The sequence below is a fragment of the Athene noctua genome, chromosome 3 (genome assembly GCF_965140245.1).
Source record: "Athene noctua chromosome 3, bAthNoc1.hap1.1, whole genome shotgun sequence".
NCBI lineage: Eukaryota > Metazoa > Chordata > Aves > Strigiformes > Strigidae > Athene > Athene noctua.
Window position 1 is genome coordinate 77529744 of NC_134039.1, and position 16024 is coordinate 77545767.

The 16024-nt window shown below is 36.9% G+C and overlaps 1 protein-coding gene across 8 annotated transcripts in view; it reads right to left on the reverse strand.

Moving 5' to 3' along the window:
- The window catches only part of CACNA2D1 (calcium voltage-gated channel auxiliary subunit alpha2delta 1), a 427358-nt gene that overhangs the window by 368325 nt on the left and 43009 nt on the right, over positions 1–16024 (reverse strand). For all 8 annotated transcript variants that reach the window (XM_074903424.1, XM_074903423.1, XM_074903422.1 and 5 more), the window contains exon 2: positions 1434–1515. In XM_074903424.1, the coding sequence (XP_074759525.1) occupies positions 1434–1515 (82 nt within the window). The remainder of the gene's footprint in view (positions 1–1433; positions 1516–16024) is intronic.

Sequence of the window (16024 nt, forward strand, 5' to 3'; positions counted from 1 at the left end):
CTCCCACCAGTGTTCTGTGCTGGGTAAACCTTACGCTTCCTCAGAAAGCTCAAGTGATAAGGCATTTCTGCACTGCTGAGATCCTCTGCTGGAAACTCATATGTGTGTCAATCTGATGGGTTTTGTTAGGACTTCAAGATTTTGTTTTCAGTTTGGTTGGGGTTTTCCAAGAATAAAAAGTGTATCTAAAGCATCCGCCTTAAATTGTGTTGCAATATGAAGCACACAAATATTTGGAAAGGTCAGAACTAAAATAATCTCTGCAATCTTCATTTATGTTCCTCATGTGTATTCCTTCTATAGGACAGTGGTGATCTCATCTAAACTGAAGCTTCCACAATGTAAACATGGACATCTGAGCTAGTCATCTAGCCTTCTCTTACTGTCAGTAAAGTGAAAATAGCTTCTGGGGCAGGATTCACATGAGACGTGGAAATCCAGGTAAAAATTCATTAAGACCAAAGGAATACATTATATACAGTGTTAAATCAGAAATTTCTGTGTGAAATACACAGATTCTTCTGTCTGGTTCTTAATGGCTTTGAAACACAGGTACTATTAATTTCATGTATCATTTGGAGAGATCATGACTTCTGAAAACCAAATCTCATGGCTTCATGTTCAGTTCCCCAGCACCAAGTGTTTTTGCTGGCTAACAGAATAACTTCTTTTCCTAATGTAACAGCAAAATTTCCCTTCATTATAAAGTCCTACACCAACCCAGAGATCCATCGGTTCACAGAAGGAGCCATGGGCCTTGTGCAGGGATAGGGAGAGGGAAATGTGTGATCATGTGGTTGCATACTGGATCATGATGTATACCCACAAAGTTGTACAGGCAGTGTAATCCTGACATTTTCTAAATTGTGACTTCATTTTTCTGCAATCTCAGATGTGATTTTACCTTCTATGAATGGAGCAGTTTCTTCTCAATGACTGAGGAGTTGTAAATTCTTCCCTAAAACACACTTTCAGTTAAATTGGAGCAGCTGAATAAAAGTAGTTTTCATTCTCATCTACGTTTCTTCTAACCAAAAGCTGACTCATTTCAGGAAATAAGTGTCAGAAAAATAGTCTCCCTTGTTAATAGAGAGCAGAATTTTTCACTGCCATGAATGGTTTCTTCCTGGATACCGTATTTGACAAACATAACATAAATGCACTTGCTCCAGGTGGAAGTGTTGCAACAATGGTAAGCCTTAGGTCTGATACTGCAAAACTGATTAAATATTATATATATTAAGTAAGCAAGTACTGCAACATCAAGAGGGTAAACTGATGGATGTCTATGTTATTCACTTCTCTCTCAGAAATCACTGCAGAGTTTAATCCCCAAAAATCTTTTTACTATGCTGTGATGATCATAATGCCTAGATGACACACACCACTCACTTCACTTTCTAGTTACTGCAGTCTAAGGTGTGTTTTCTTACCGCAGCAAGCTGGTCCACTCCGCTTGCAGTTCGTGCTAATGTTACGAGATCTTCTTGCATCTTATCTACCCACGACTTTATCCTACAAGAACCAAGAAGAAAACAGAGACATCCAATCAGATCATTGTCATATGGAAATTACATAAAATTATATAGCACAAGTAAAGGGAAAAAATTCAGAATATGTTGATAAAATTGAATACAAAATGTACAAGATTTGTCTTTTGTTGCTTAAAAATAATAAGCTTGGAATGGACCAAAATATTCAAGCTACACCCTGACTGTGTTCTCTTTCACTGACTTAAATCTAAGCCACTTGCTTTTTCCTTTTTTTACTTCTTATAAGCTGGAGTTTGTTTAGTGCTCTCCGGGACAGACACTGTCTTCACTAGCAAGTACATCACTGGAGCTGCCTTTTGTGGAGGTCTGTTCTAAATGTGATAGAGCCTAACTTACCTTTTTTCCTTTTTTTCTAATACACCCTCTATCCAGCCTTCATGTCCTGATTCTTCTCATACAGTTTTCTGTGGTGGCCACCACACTAAGCCAGCTGTAAGCTAAGCGTGCCATTGTATCTACTACTGGCCGTAGCAAAGATCACTGCAACAGAGCTGGTACACAGCCTGCCAGGACAACCTGCCTGACCTGCAGCTCCCTCCCAGCAACACCTTTCCTGAGGGCCTTGAGTTCCCTCTCCCAACAGAGAAAACAACCAGAGAAAAACAGCAACTGGGAGAAGGCTGACAAATCAGAATAAATGTTCTGGCCTGTACCCCCTCTCTGGAAACTCCAAGGAAGCAGCAGCAGGACAGGCGGCAGCAGGCATAGGTGGCATGAGCTGTTTTGGCAATGCATTCACCAGGGAACTCGCAGCTATTTGCTGCTCTGCACGCTTGGCTCCCTGTGCCTGCTAAACCTGACTCTTTGGAAAAGCATAAGATCTAACAGAGGTTTTATGGTACTGTGCCATGTCACATTTTGTAACAGAAAAGAAGCCATGGTACAGGTTTATTCCAGGGAGGTCCATGTTCATAAGAAGGTTGTGTTGCTTGCCTAGCCAGAAAGTTTGATCTCCAACTCATCTATCATATCATCCCTGTCATTACCCCAGCTCACTGCTCTGAAACCTGGAACAGATACATATATTTATCCTAGCCGTTTCCTAGCCTTAATCTGATACCCAACAAATGACTGCTTTGATTATTCATGAAAGTAGGAAAGACAGGAAAAAGAGAGACTCCATATTTTCTGCAATATGGAAAATTTGGAAGACTAAGAAAGAACCAGGAGAACTGATTTTACTGCTTCTTTCCATGGTCATTAACACACTCTTTGTTAAAACACAATATCGTAAAAGGGAACAATGTCTCTTATGGAGTTGCAACATGGCTACTTTTATTAAAGGATCCTGCCTCATCCTTTAGAAAAAAGTGATTAGTCACCCAAGCATAAAAGACTTAATGGGAGTTACCTAGCCAGAAAGGTACCCAGTTTTACAAAAGTGACAGATTTAAAACAAATCCCTCTTCTCAATCAATAATGAGTCACTTTATAATGGGTCGCTCCACAATCAATACACTGTCTCTCATAAATCCTATTTGAGTCATATTTGCCACAAGCAGAATACTCTGCCACAGTAAACAAGAACTTTTTGAAAGTTTAGTCCGAAGTGTCTCTGAGGCCTCCACAAAAAAACGGTAGCAGAAATTGAACTAGCAACTTGTAACCATGGTTTCTCATTAACCATAGCTTCTGCCCAATATATGACTGCTGTCATCCTCCCTCCAGCCCCTGGCCTGGCTCATCTGACACTCTCATCTACTGTGTCATATCCTTTATTTTCTATTGTGTCGCATTTTACTTTTCCCTTCCAAATCTTTGGATAGGGAACAGTGATTTCAGTCTGTGTATACAGCACTTACATTATTTCCTCACTGAGTTCCAGGTATTTCAGACATACAAAAATTACATTAAACCACCTTAAATTAAAAAAAAAAAAAAAGAAAAAAAAAGAAAATGTTTTAGACTGAAATTATTTCACTACTCTCATTCATCACTGAGCAATTTTAATTGATCTAGTTACCAGAGGTTAGAAGCTTTCAGAAGACTGTCTACTCTTTAAAATCTCAGTGCACTCAACAAAGACTGACTTCTAGTCCAGATGGCAGGATGATGAGTGGTAATTCCAAATTTTTGGGAAGAAGACTGTATCGATTAAATAACTATGTATGCCTGATCAATAATGCGAGAGGAGACTTTATCACACAGGTTGTGATTATCTAGATTTACATGAACAATTTTTTTTAGCTTGCAGGTATTTTTTCCAATTTAGGCGAAGCTTAAAAAAAATCTTTTAAAAGACTGTAAAATCAACACTTCTTAATAAACGAGTTCTAAAGTCTTGACAGGAGGAGCTCCATTGTATAAAATACTCACTGGATTCTCCATGAGGAAAAAAGATGTGCAGAAAATTGTGGATGTTGTAAAAAAAACATGTAAAATTAAATGTAAAAAATGCTTACAGGGATAAACCCTTTGGCACTTAAAAAGGACTGCTGTGTACTAGAACAGTTGTTAAGAATTCAGTCATCCCAGAGCTGATTAGTAATAAACTGCTAATAAATTAGTAAAAGTAAACCTCCTCCCTAGCAATAGAGCCTTTTAATGGGAAACTATGGGAATGCATATTGGAAAAAAGGCTTGAGCAAGTGTCTTACTGATATGTCATTTCCAGAGCTACCCCCTCCACATCATGGTATGAAAAGAGGATTTACCTCCAAAAGGGTCTACTTCTTCACTTGGTATACGCCTCACTCTTGACAAATCCTGAGAAATTCAGGGAGCAGTAGCAGAATGAGTAAAAAGACTGCACACTCCATGACTTTGTCCTTCAGTGCCCCATCAGAACTTTCTATTGCAGGGTTTAACATCTTATTAAACACTTACAAAACAAAGCATGCTAAGGGAAAGACCTCCAGACAGACACAATATTTTAACAGATGTCCAAAGGCTCCTTTTAGCCACTGAACTGAGCCACCTGTTTTTTTCTTGACATTTCTTACCCTTTGTGTGATTTCACCAATCTTCAGGCCATTTTGCCATTCTTTGGTGAATGTTTGCTGCACCATTTGAGGTACTTTGCAACCTATGGCCAAGCCAAATAACAAATGGACACCCTCGGTTACTGTTGATGCTTTTCCATGGAGGTTCACGAGAAGCTAATAGGTGCAACAGGTCAAGAGAGTCATGGTCTGTATCTGCTTTATCCTTTTGCATTGTACCACCAAGAGTACTCTTACTGCTTTATTTCTTTGCTCATTCACATCCTACACCTCTAACATGGCCACATGATGTATGTTGGGATTTAGGGACAAATTATATTTTCATTGACTATTACAATTGATTCCATTGTTGTATTAATGCTCCCAAACCTTCCCTTCTATACTTTGCTTTCCAATATCTGATGTAAAATAAATTAACTTCCTGGTTTAAAACTCCACAAAGCTCCTATATTATATAAAGATTTAGTTTTGTATAGAAATCAGTTTGTTCAAAATCACATCTTATGGTGTATTATGTTTACCATGGCTGTAACCACATCATGTGTATCTGTGAGAATGGTACCAACTCATAAGCACAAGTATGAACAAAACCAAAATAATGCTATCATCTTCCATTTTTTAATAGTTTCTATTTTTCTTTGTGAAAGAATGAGGTATGAAAGGTGAAAAAAAGAAACACATTACTCAAAAGTGTTTTCAAAAGCATAAAGTAAATAATTGAACACACTAAAATTTTTTTAAGATCCATTTCGGTTATAAAAATTCTGTGTGTTTTTTCTAAGAGGAATCAATAGAAAAAATCAGGGAGGATTGATTTTTAAATTGACTTTTTTCATTTCCCACTGCTCTGTCTTTTTATTGGATATATTCCTCTCTATCTTAAAAGCAAACTGGAATGGTGAGAACATCAGTTAGGTAAACTTGAAATTCTGGAAGAAGTTACCCTTAAAAACATTAATTACTTATTACTACAATACTTGTAAATGAAATATGGATCATTTTCCTCTTTACGTTGCAAAATATTCTTGATTTTTCAATTAATACTTCTTATATATTGTCTAGAACTCCTGTCTCCACACAATTAGGCCACACCGTGCCTTTTGAAGTTAGTCACCCAGACTAGTTTTTGTTTTCCTTTTTATGTTTTAATTTGCAACTGAACTAGGCTTCTGCTTAAGTCAATGGGAAAAGACACCTCCAGAGCTGACCCACTGCATCCTCAGCCAGGTGAGCTGAACCACCTACCTCCTACACTGCCTCTAGCGGAGCCCTAAGACAACTTAGGCTCCTAGACCAGGTTCTCCAGTGCATGCTTGACTTTTAGGCAGGTTAGGGTAGACAGTGTCAGTTTCTAAACTGGAATAGGAAGAAGTCCACCTTCATTCTAATTTAATGGCAATTTCTCTCATCTGCTGTAACTTAAATGTAAATAATAATGTTTATTCAGTAATTACTGTATATTTATCTTAAAATATTATTTTCTTTCATATTCATTTTAGCCTATTACACCTTTTATAGTGGAAGCTGTTTTTTTCTTATTTGCCTGTACAACAGTTAGTACAGCAGGGTCCAACACAATAAAAATAACTTCAATAAAAACTTCATAATAAAAATAGTTTTTTTAGATTACTATCAAAAGTACAAATGATAAAATGGCATTCTACAACTATGAGGAAGCTCAGTATAATTACTCTTGCCCTCTCACAAGAATTTAAATAATATCATTAGTATTATTTGCAAGGTCTAACATCAGTATTCCTGCATCTCAATTCTCCCATCTTGCCACCACACAAAAGTGTACATTTAAGATATTTCACACTCCTCACAGTCTGTTTTTCAGAAATAGAAACAATCACATCCTGTAATTTTCATGGGAAATTTTGGCAGAATGTTTAAAATACAACTTTCTTCTCAGTTAAGGAATCATATTATCTGACTGTATTTTTTTAAAAAAAAGTGTGTCTAAAAAAAATGAAACAAGAGCCTTTAGGCACTGAAACGCTTGTCTGGTGCTCCTTTTAACTGAAGCCTGCAGTGCAATATCTGTCTGACAGCTGCTCATGGTCAGAGTTTGTTTAACAATTGGAAAGCTGTCACAGCAAACATGAGCTCCCATGACTTAAAGAAGCAGCAGTCATTTTTTTTCTGCAAAGGGCACCAACAGAAAGCCCGTACAAAAGGTTAGTTTGTTCCTGTCGTTGTTAGTTTGGCAGGAACACTGCAACGGGTGTTCCACTGAAAGGTGATCACATGTTGCAGTAAAATTGATTTTAACCTCCTTCTCCCAGACACAGGTTTTCCCCATATCAAGCAATGACTAAACAAAAGGAGTAGGCACACCCCTTCCCACAGCAACTTCTAAGTGATTTGAATGATGAAGGGGACTGTCTGATTAAAGACAGACAAAACACGGGTCATTTATTGAGGAATTAGAAAGTACAACCCTGCTGCTGTCGCCTGGGCTGTGATCAGATTGATGAAGAAACAGCCAGAACACTACAGACCCATCCATCCACATCAGACTATTAGCCAACCTAGCATAACAGCTATTTTGACAGCACAGAATGCTTTTTTTTTTTTTTGGTCATGTTTCTTTCTTCTTTTTCTTATTCCTTTTTTTTTTCTTTTTTTTTTTTTTAAATAAGACAATTGTATTTCCTGTCAGGGGATTTTCACAGGTACACCCTTTGTCACACTCCAAGTAGAACCTATATAGCAGGTGCTAATCTAAGAAATATTCATTTTGACTTCATTAAATCCTATTTTTATGTTAAACCTGTATACCAAACAATACTTTCAGAATAGAGCACTGCTTAATTACAAGGGCAAAAGAAACCAAGAGATCTATATGTAGATCTCGGTTATAGCCTAGCTATAACCTTTTTCCTGCTGAAACTGATGCAATTTTTTTCTGCTGACTTCAAGGAAAGTAGATTCATGTAATTAGATGCCATAATTTTGTAGACCACTCACACTAATTTAAGGTCCATTAGTTGATCTCTGCTTTGCATAATGTCTTATAAACTAAAGAGGCAGGTGTAGAACTTAACTTCGCCAACTGAAGTCACTTGGTATGTTGGAGATCCACATCCATCTCTCCTCAGATAAGATTACATTTTGCTCAAGTTTCTGATTAGTTCTTGCATACAAAAATAACAACAATTAAAGCAATGAAAGTTGTAGGTAGCAAGAGGAAGAAGTGTTTTCAAAATAGGTCAATATTTCTTAGATTATAAAAAAGAAAAAAAAAAGTAACAAATTGCTCCTAATCCAATAGAAAAGGGGTGTTTGAAAAATTAAGATTAGAAAATGAAATTAGACTCAAAAACAGTGAACGAGCAAACCTTGCTATATTTTTTCAAGCTAATCCCGCTCTATTTTCCTGCTCAGAAATCCCTTCAATTTCAGGATCAGATGCTTTTTCAGATTTGCTGTCAGTGAAGGAGAGGGGAAAGGCTAATAAAATAATAGTATTATTTTATAAGTAAAATATTATTTTATTTAGTATAAAATAACATATGGATTAATATAAAAATATTTATATTATAAAATAGTAAAAATAATATTATAAAAAATAATTATAGTAAAATCACGGTTCTCAACCATTCTTCATCCCTCTTAAGCAACACTAAAGGACAAACAGAAACTGTTATTGTAATTTATAGAGGGCATGTGAAAGAAAAACATATGTTACAACGGAATTACTAACCTTCTACACACCGTAGAAACTACCCGTGTTGATGCATTTATACCTCCTACTGCAAAACTACGGAATTTTAATACCACTATATATTTTGATGACCTATTAAGCTGACAGTACTTGTATTTCAGATATGTGGGTGGATGGTTAGATTTATAGAGAAACAGACTTTGGAAGAAGTAATAAAGGCAGGTTTTGTGAAATACTGAACAAATTATCATAGTGCGTTAAAAGCCCACTAATTCTAAATCAGGGAAAGAAAAAGATTGGATATGGAGAGGCTGATGATAAGATCAGTAAAATCCCATGGTTATCAGATCAAGCTCTTGAATCTCCACTGCATAGCCAGAAAATGAATAAAAGACGGTTATATAATTTAGATGTTATATAAAAACAAATTAAGGCAAAGTAGTCGTATAAGCATTTGTGAATTTTCCAGATCTTACTATAGGATTTGTAACAGTCTGATTAGATTCTGCAGAGTAGAGGAGATTTAAATTCATCATTTAGAGACATGTTCACCTCATTCTATAATGTCTACCGTCAACCCTCCAATACTCCTTTTTCTGTTGTTTGGAAACTTGTTACTGGACTATGTGAAGGTATGACAGTTTACAACTATAGTATGAATACCGTACATAGTAAAAAAGCAATTTGCAAGGAAGTTAAGGATTTGGAAATTCAAGTGAAAAGGGGCATGTGCTGCAAGTGATGGGAGATCCCACTTTATTCCAATGTGATAATGATATAACCATGCATATCCACTGCCAGCTATCTGTTGAAAAATATATCACACAATTTTGTATAAACGTTTGGAAGAACTTTTGTGTAATAAAAGCAAAGCACAGACTAATTCATGACATTTAGCTACTGCACTGAGTGAAGAAAATAGGGAAGCTAAGCTATCTCAGTGCATGCAAATGGATGCACAAAATACATCATCTACTCCACAAGCAAAGATATTTCCTCTGTTGGCAAGAAGAAGAAAAAATAGTACTTTGTTTTTTTGCCTAAATGTGACAAACTGTTGGCCGTGTAGTATGCAAGGACTTTCCAGATATAAGGTAGCCCCAGTAGACAAGGCCAGAGGAACCCTCATGCTCTTTCCTGTTTTCAAAATGTAAAATCCTTGCTTGGAATAGTCATTTTACATTTGGCAAATTGAAACATTCGGGGAGTAAAACATAATTTCTGTGTCGTATCTGTGATTCTGTAGAAAGAGGCAGTGTAGACAAAAAACTCTTCAGGATACACTTGACTTTTATTAGCAGACATTTTAATGTTTAGACTTGGGATTTTTAAGCTCTTCATATTGTTTAAGCCATCCAGTCACATTTGTTTTATATATAAAACATTTATTATTTATATATTACAATTTTCCAATTTTTTTCCAAACACTCCTTTTCTATATAAACATGGTTCCTCTCTGTCAGTCTTCAGAGAACAAGCAAGCAGGAGCACTGCTCTTTCAAGGAATCCCCCTGTACCACAGATAAATGGGGAATTTGGAACACAGTGATGCAGCATGGATACCGACAGAAGGAGAGGAACAGTCCCCTGATTTGGCCAGCAGCTCAGGAGATTTAAGTTCCACCACTGATTTCCAGGACAAAGTCTCTGGCATGGCCCATGGCAAGTGAAGGGCAGATCTGTCACACTGCAGCGACTGCCCATGTCCTAACAAACAGTTTGCTGCTTAATTCTGAGTCACAGTGGCAGGTTCTAGGATTGAAATGGTCAACTGTGGATGGCACCACGAGCTGCTCTGTGTTTGCCCTAGTGCCTAGAAAAGAAGCAGAAACCTTTCTCCATCCTCACCCACAACTTCCAGGCCCAACTAACTCCTTCAGCCTGACATCTCTTTTGTAGTCCTGGAGCACAGCTTGAAAGGCTCTTTTGTTCTCACTTCCCAATAAAACTCTGTCTAAGTATCTCCATCAGAAGGCTTCAAGGATGGATCTGGGAACATCACCCTCTGACCCAGAGACTAGACCCACCTGTTGAAGGTTAAAACATTTAGAAAAATGTAGCAATATTATGCTTAGGTGAAGAAAGATATTCTTTGTATATGTTAAAGCCAAAGGCATCCCTAATCAGAAGAATAAGTAGATAGCTGCCTTTGAGCAAGGATATTCCTGAGCCATCAGACCTTGAAGAGGATACATTGCCAACTTGACAAGCAAACTTAAGGTCCGTGTATTGTTAGCTGAACGACCCTCATTATAATACTAAAAATCATGCCTAGAAGTCAAGAAGACCCTTGACCCGGTGAAGACCCTTCCCCTGAGCATGTGTAGTAGCAGACATATGGTGTCAGCAGTATTATAACTGTGTGTCAATTACTAACCAATCATCGTAGACAGGATGGACTTGGAAAATTACTAACTCCTCAATTTTTGTGCATAAATATAGTGTGAAAAGTCCTCCTGGGCTGCTTGATTTGTGGGAAACCACCTAGCATCTATGCTTGCACAACCCTAAAATAAATAAGCAATGTATCTCCTGAGTGTGTGACTATTGACCTATTGCACACCGGGTAACAAATCCATTTTTTAGACAACACACCCACTGGTGCTGACTCCCACTGGAATACCCTCTTCTCATGTTTCGGTTCAGTTCTTTACCTGTAACCGCACTTTCCACTTTAGTAAGTTTGTGGTAGATTCTCCAGAGTATCCAGATGTTAAACAGGAATAACCAAGTAATTCTTTAAATATGGTGCTCACATTCAAAAGCCAGGATCGGGGCATGGTCATATTATTTTATAAGCTTGTTCAGTATAAACCAAATGGCTGTCAGGTGTTTAGCCACACATGTTCATAATTACAGCTTCTGCTTCACAAATATTTCCCTTCACTTTGCCAAAAGTGTTCTTTTGGAGTCTAAAGCTTCCTAGCACATAACATGAAAAATATCCTCTAATGGAAATTACTGTTACACAAAATATAATTTAATAATTTAAACTCAATGTTTAATGTAAGCCTGACATAGAATCAGCTGCAAAATTACTATAAGCTGTAAAAAGAACTACTTTAAAATTATTATGTTTTAATTATCAAAGATTATAGTGCTAAAACAGTTTAACAGAGAAGACATAACAAATTTTCAGATCAAATGACTGTCAATAGTCCTCAGATGTGTTTCATTAAAGTCTTTTACAATCACATATACATCTAGTATCATTTATTGCTTAGCATTAAAAAAAAAAATCAAACTCTCAAAATGCGGAGAAATATAAAATCAAAATGAAGAATTCCTAATTTGTTTTTAATCTGTACTAGATGCAATGCGATCATTTTGCTTCAAATTGCAATGGTCTAACTTAAGGCCTAGCACGTAGGTCTCATGGAGGAGGAGCCACTGGAGACACCTGGGTGTATTTGCCCCTACTGGAGTTCCCCCAGAATAGCACCTAAAATGCCTCATCCCTTTCCTTCAGCTCTGAAAACTAGTATTTAAAGAGTCTCCTATGCAATCTGGATGAAGTTCATTTCTCTGGCACAAACACAGATACACCACTAAAATCCAATTTGATTCGGCAAAAAGGAGACTGAAACCAAATCTCACACACATCACTACAGTTATTCCAGTACTGTAGCAATGAAACCTGGATTAGAAGCTGGCCTGTATGCAAAGTAATATGTAAATGCCGCTATTTTTTGATGTATTTATATGATACGGTAAGTCTGTTAATGGCATAATGCCTCTAGGAGAATAAAGAAGAATGTCTTAAAAAAATGATTGAAAAATAAATCTCAGTGTAATGGAACTTTTACAAAGTGCTTAACTGCACAATTTTACTAAGGCATTTCAGGCAAAAAGTGATTTTATCAGTTATGTTTAACATATCACACTCATACTTTAATGATAATTTATATTGAAATTACTTTTCCCCCAAACTAATAACCATTACATTTTAGCCTCAGAAAGAAAGTATAAAGAAATTAAAATATGGCATAATGGGTACCAGTAAAGAAGAGAGTAAAGGAAAAAAGGAGTTTCATACAAATCAGGAATATATTCAGAAACTTACTTATGCACATGCATTCACATATGTGCACCAAATCAACTCAGTGAGTATTTCACCTGAGTCATCCAATTTGTGCCACTACCACTGCAGTATCCTGTTTCCATGCATCTAGAATGCGGAAGCTACACATATGGACTGGACTCGTGTGCTCTCCCTACTGAATAAACTACACAGGCCATCAAAATAAGACACATAGATTTATCTCCTTAAAGCATGCAATTTGCTTGATCCGCTGTTTGCTGTAGGACATTTACCTTTTTTCATAATGTACCTGAAGAAACCATAGCATCTAGGTATAACCATGTGAAAATAGAGAGTACATAATGTCTACATAGCGCAGCAGCATATCCCTGTACAATGAAATGGTATGATCACACTCAATTCAAAGCCTGCCTCAGCTTTACAAAGAAATACAGGATCAGACCTTAGATAGAAAAAAAAATTACTGCAGTAACATAAAATATATAGCAATTCAGATAAAAAGTAAAACTTTAACTTGTTGTTTGGGTTTTTTTAGATTATCTTTCACTGCATGTGTACACAGTAACCGTTTTTGGTCTTGGTTATGTAGCATTTAATGTACATATTTAACAGGACTGTCAAGATAAATTTTCAGAGAAATGACCACGTATACATCTCATTTTGTCCCCACCTACACTCCTGAAGAAGTGAACAGCAAAACCTCCTTTCAATTTAGCAACACTTAGATACATTCTTAAAAATACACATTCTTAAATCAGTGTAGCACACTGTATTTTAGGAAACTGCGGTATAAAACATCACCCGTATTAAAAATCATGGGGGTTAAAATTTTTTATTACTTTTTTAGTGAGAAAAATGAGTATCAAAATACTTCACTCCTCATAGAGTATATTAGGTAAGTGCAACTAAGGCACTGACGTTACATCAGCAGGGAGCTCAGTTGCTCACTTTTCTATATTTATCTGATTATCTGATGTGGGTTTTGGTTGTAGCAGCAGAAGTCCAACACACAGGACTGACACTGGCACCAGCAAATCACTGCAGTACCCTGTGCCAGAGGCTTTGCAGCAGCGAGGTACATGAGTAGGTGAGTAATTCCACCTACGCAAGTGACACTAGTCATATAATTTAGTACACAGCTGAACTGGGAGTCTGCACTCGGATCATGTACAGCAAGCCTACCTTTTCTGGGTTTGCCGCTTGCCTAAATGTAAAAGTTAAATGTAAAAATGGAGGGATGAATAAAGATAAGCAGGTGTTTATACACTCTGGAAGATAGGGCTTGGTTTTACTGGGGAGAATCTTCCTTATCACTCCGTAGGAAATTAGTAGTAGTAGTAGTAGCATTTAAAAGATATGTTACTTATAATCGTCATTTAATATGAAACTCATTTTGAAAATATTCTATGATCATTTAAGCACTGAAAAAAGCAAGACAGGTTGGCAAAATTTGTAGTGGTTTTTTTACACAAGTATGAGCTGTTCACTACCAAGCTTCAAATTTTATAACCTCCTTTCAAATGCAGTTTTCTGTGATGTTGATCCCTCTTGTTTAATAATGACAAGGATTCATAAATAAAACATATATTACATCAGATGGCAGAATGCCATCTTCTGATAAACCCATGCAGTCTAAGGAAAAAAAAAAAAAAACAACAAACTGACTCCAACTATATTCCATCAATGTAATGTTACTCTTCTTCTAATTTATAGTATTTTTTCAAATTATTATATACTTTGAGAAATTTCTGTTGTACAGTGTACTCCAAAGAATATTACTTAAAAGCTGCACATCCAAATTAATCAGCTGCTTCATTTGCAAATATATTCTTCCTTTCAAAGCCTGACTTCCAATGCACAAAGCTGTCACCTCCCAAACGTGCCACTGCTGTGGCATGTGTAGTAATAGCATTTATAGTAATGAAGAGACACTTTTTGCAAAGACCTAAATAGACTCCATCTTCTGAAAGTTAGGCACTATCTGCATTCAGTGCTGCTACTTAAAACAAAAAGTAAAATACCATGACTGAAAATGCAAAAGATGCAAACCAAAGATAACTGTACAAGCAAAAGACTAGCATAGAATATTAAGTTTCTACAGAAATTAACATCAAAATTAACATAGCCATGCTGTCTTGAAATGCTTTCCATTTCACAAAGTCGCGCTGAATTACATTGAGTTTTTTGCTAAAGGCGCAGCTGGCGTGCTGTGGTTCCTGAGATGCAAATGCATATTAATGGCTATTTGATAAGGATAACAGTATAAGAGAAAATAATCAATGCATTCTTTTCCTCCTGTTCAAGAGGTTATCAATCTGTTCCCACACACACTGCAGTTTTCTGTCTTGAAAACAGTTCTGAAAACTGTCCATTACAATATGAAGTCCAAATCCATGAACTTTTTGTAAATTAGCAAGCCTAGGGGAGGTCAGGACTCCTGATCACAGGACCAGGGCAGTGTCTGCACAGGCTGGTGCAGGTGGACCTTACACATACTAAAATCATGACTAATTTCCTCCAGGGTGTTAGACACACCAGCTGTATATCAGAAGTGCTAGCACACTGTAAACTACCAGAAAACAAAAAAAATCAATGCAATTACCCTGTAAAGAACCAGCAGCAACCAAAACCATATTTCAAACTTCCACTTTACAAAATCAACCTTTTGAAATGTCTAGTGTCAGGCTTCACAGGCCAGTTCAGTTACGAACAGCTGTCCAGGTCTTATATTTCTGTTGCAAACCTCCAATATGATGTATAGCATTCTTCTTGAATCTACAGATATTGGAGATCGAAGGATAATGCTAAATGTAGTTATTGGAGTGATACTAATATCTCAGCTTCGTTCTTTAAAAGAAGAACTCTTACAGATAGCTCACAAATTACTTACATAAACCTTATAAAAATCAAAGTATGTGTTCATGACGTTTGGGTTTCACTTTAGAAAGCCTCTTTGATGAGACTGCAAGTGTTTGATTCCGAAAGCTCAGGCACAGAAATGGCTTCCAAGTGCACATGCAGGGCCAAAGGGCTGTAAGGGTCAGTTCACAGTAAAGCTGAACAAGAATGACATTAAATGTAATTCAGCTCTAAAACAATGCCTTCTCAAAGAGGCTGCACTCTTCTTTCTCAGGCTGAGGTAAATGCTCTAAGGTCAGGAGGCCACAATGCTTGTCACTGCATTCAGTGCACATTAAAAAGACAGGCTATTAGGGAAGAGTCTGTGACATTTACTTGGGAGCCAACCCACCCCTCTTCCACTTGTCCCCTTCCCCAATTTCAGCATATTCTCTAATCAAGCATCAATACAATGCAATATAATTGATGTAGTGGTCATTACCAGGAATTACCCATTCTCCTATCAAATCAGAGTCTACAGAAAGAGCTGTGTTTGAAATGGGTGAACTTAATTGCCCAATGGTCCCCAAGGGGGATGTACAAATAGATCAAGACATCACACATGCACAACTGATCCCAGGTCTGACACAAGCTTTTTGTCACTCCCTCATCCATCTTTGCTTACCAGGGTTAATGGTGGCTGGAGTCAATGTTGGACAATTTAATAAATAAGAGCATTGGATGCGTTTCAAATGAAGCATACCAGAATACAGGATTTAGTGACATTTTGATTAAAGGTCCACACATAGCAAAGGCTTTTTATGAGGCAACTGCTTAAAAGACAATCTATCTGAGTAAAAACAGAGCAGGGTAGCTGGTATCCCTTGGCAATTTACTGTGAAACATTTGTTTGCTTCACAACGATCTGATTCACAATCATTGCACTTGCATGGTTGGTTGATTGAATCAGTATCTCTAG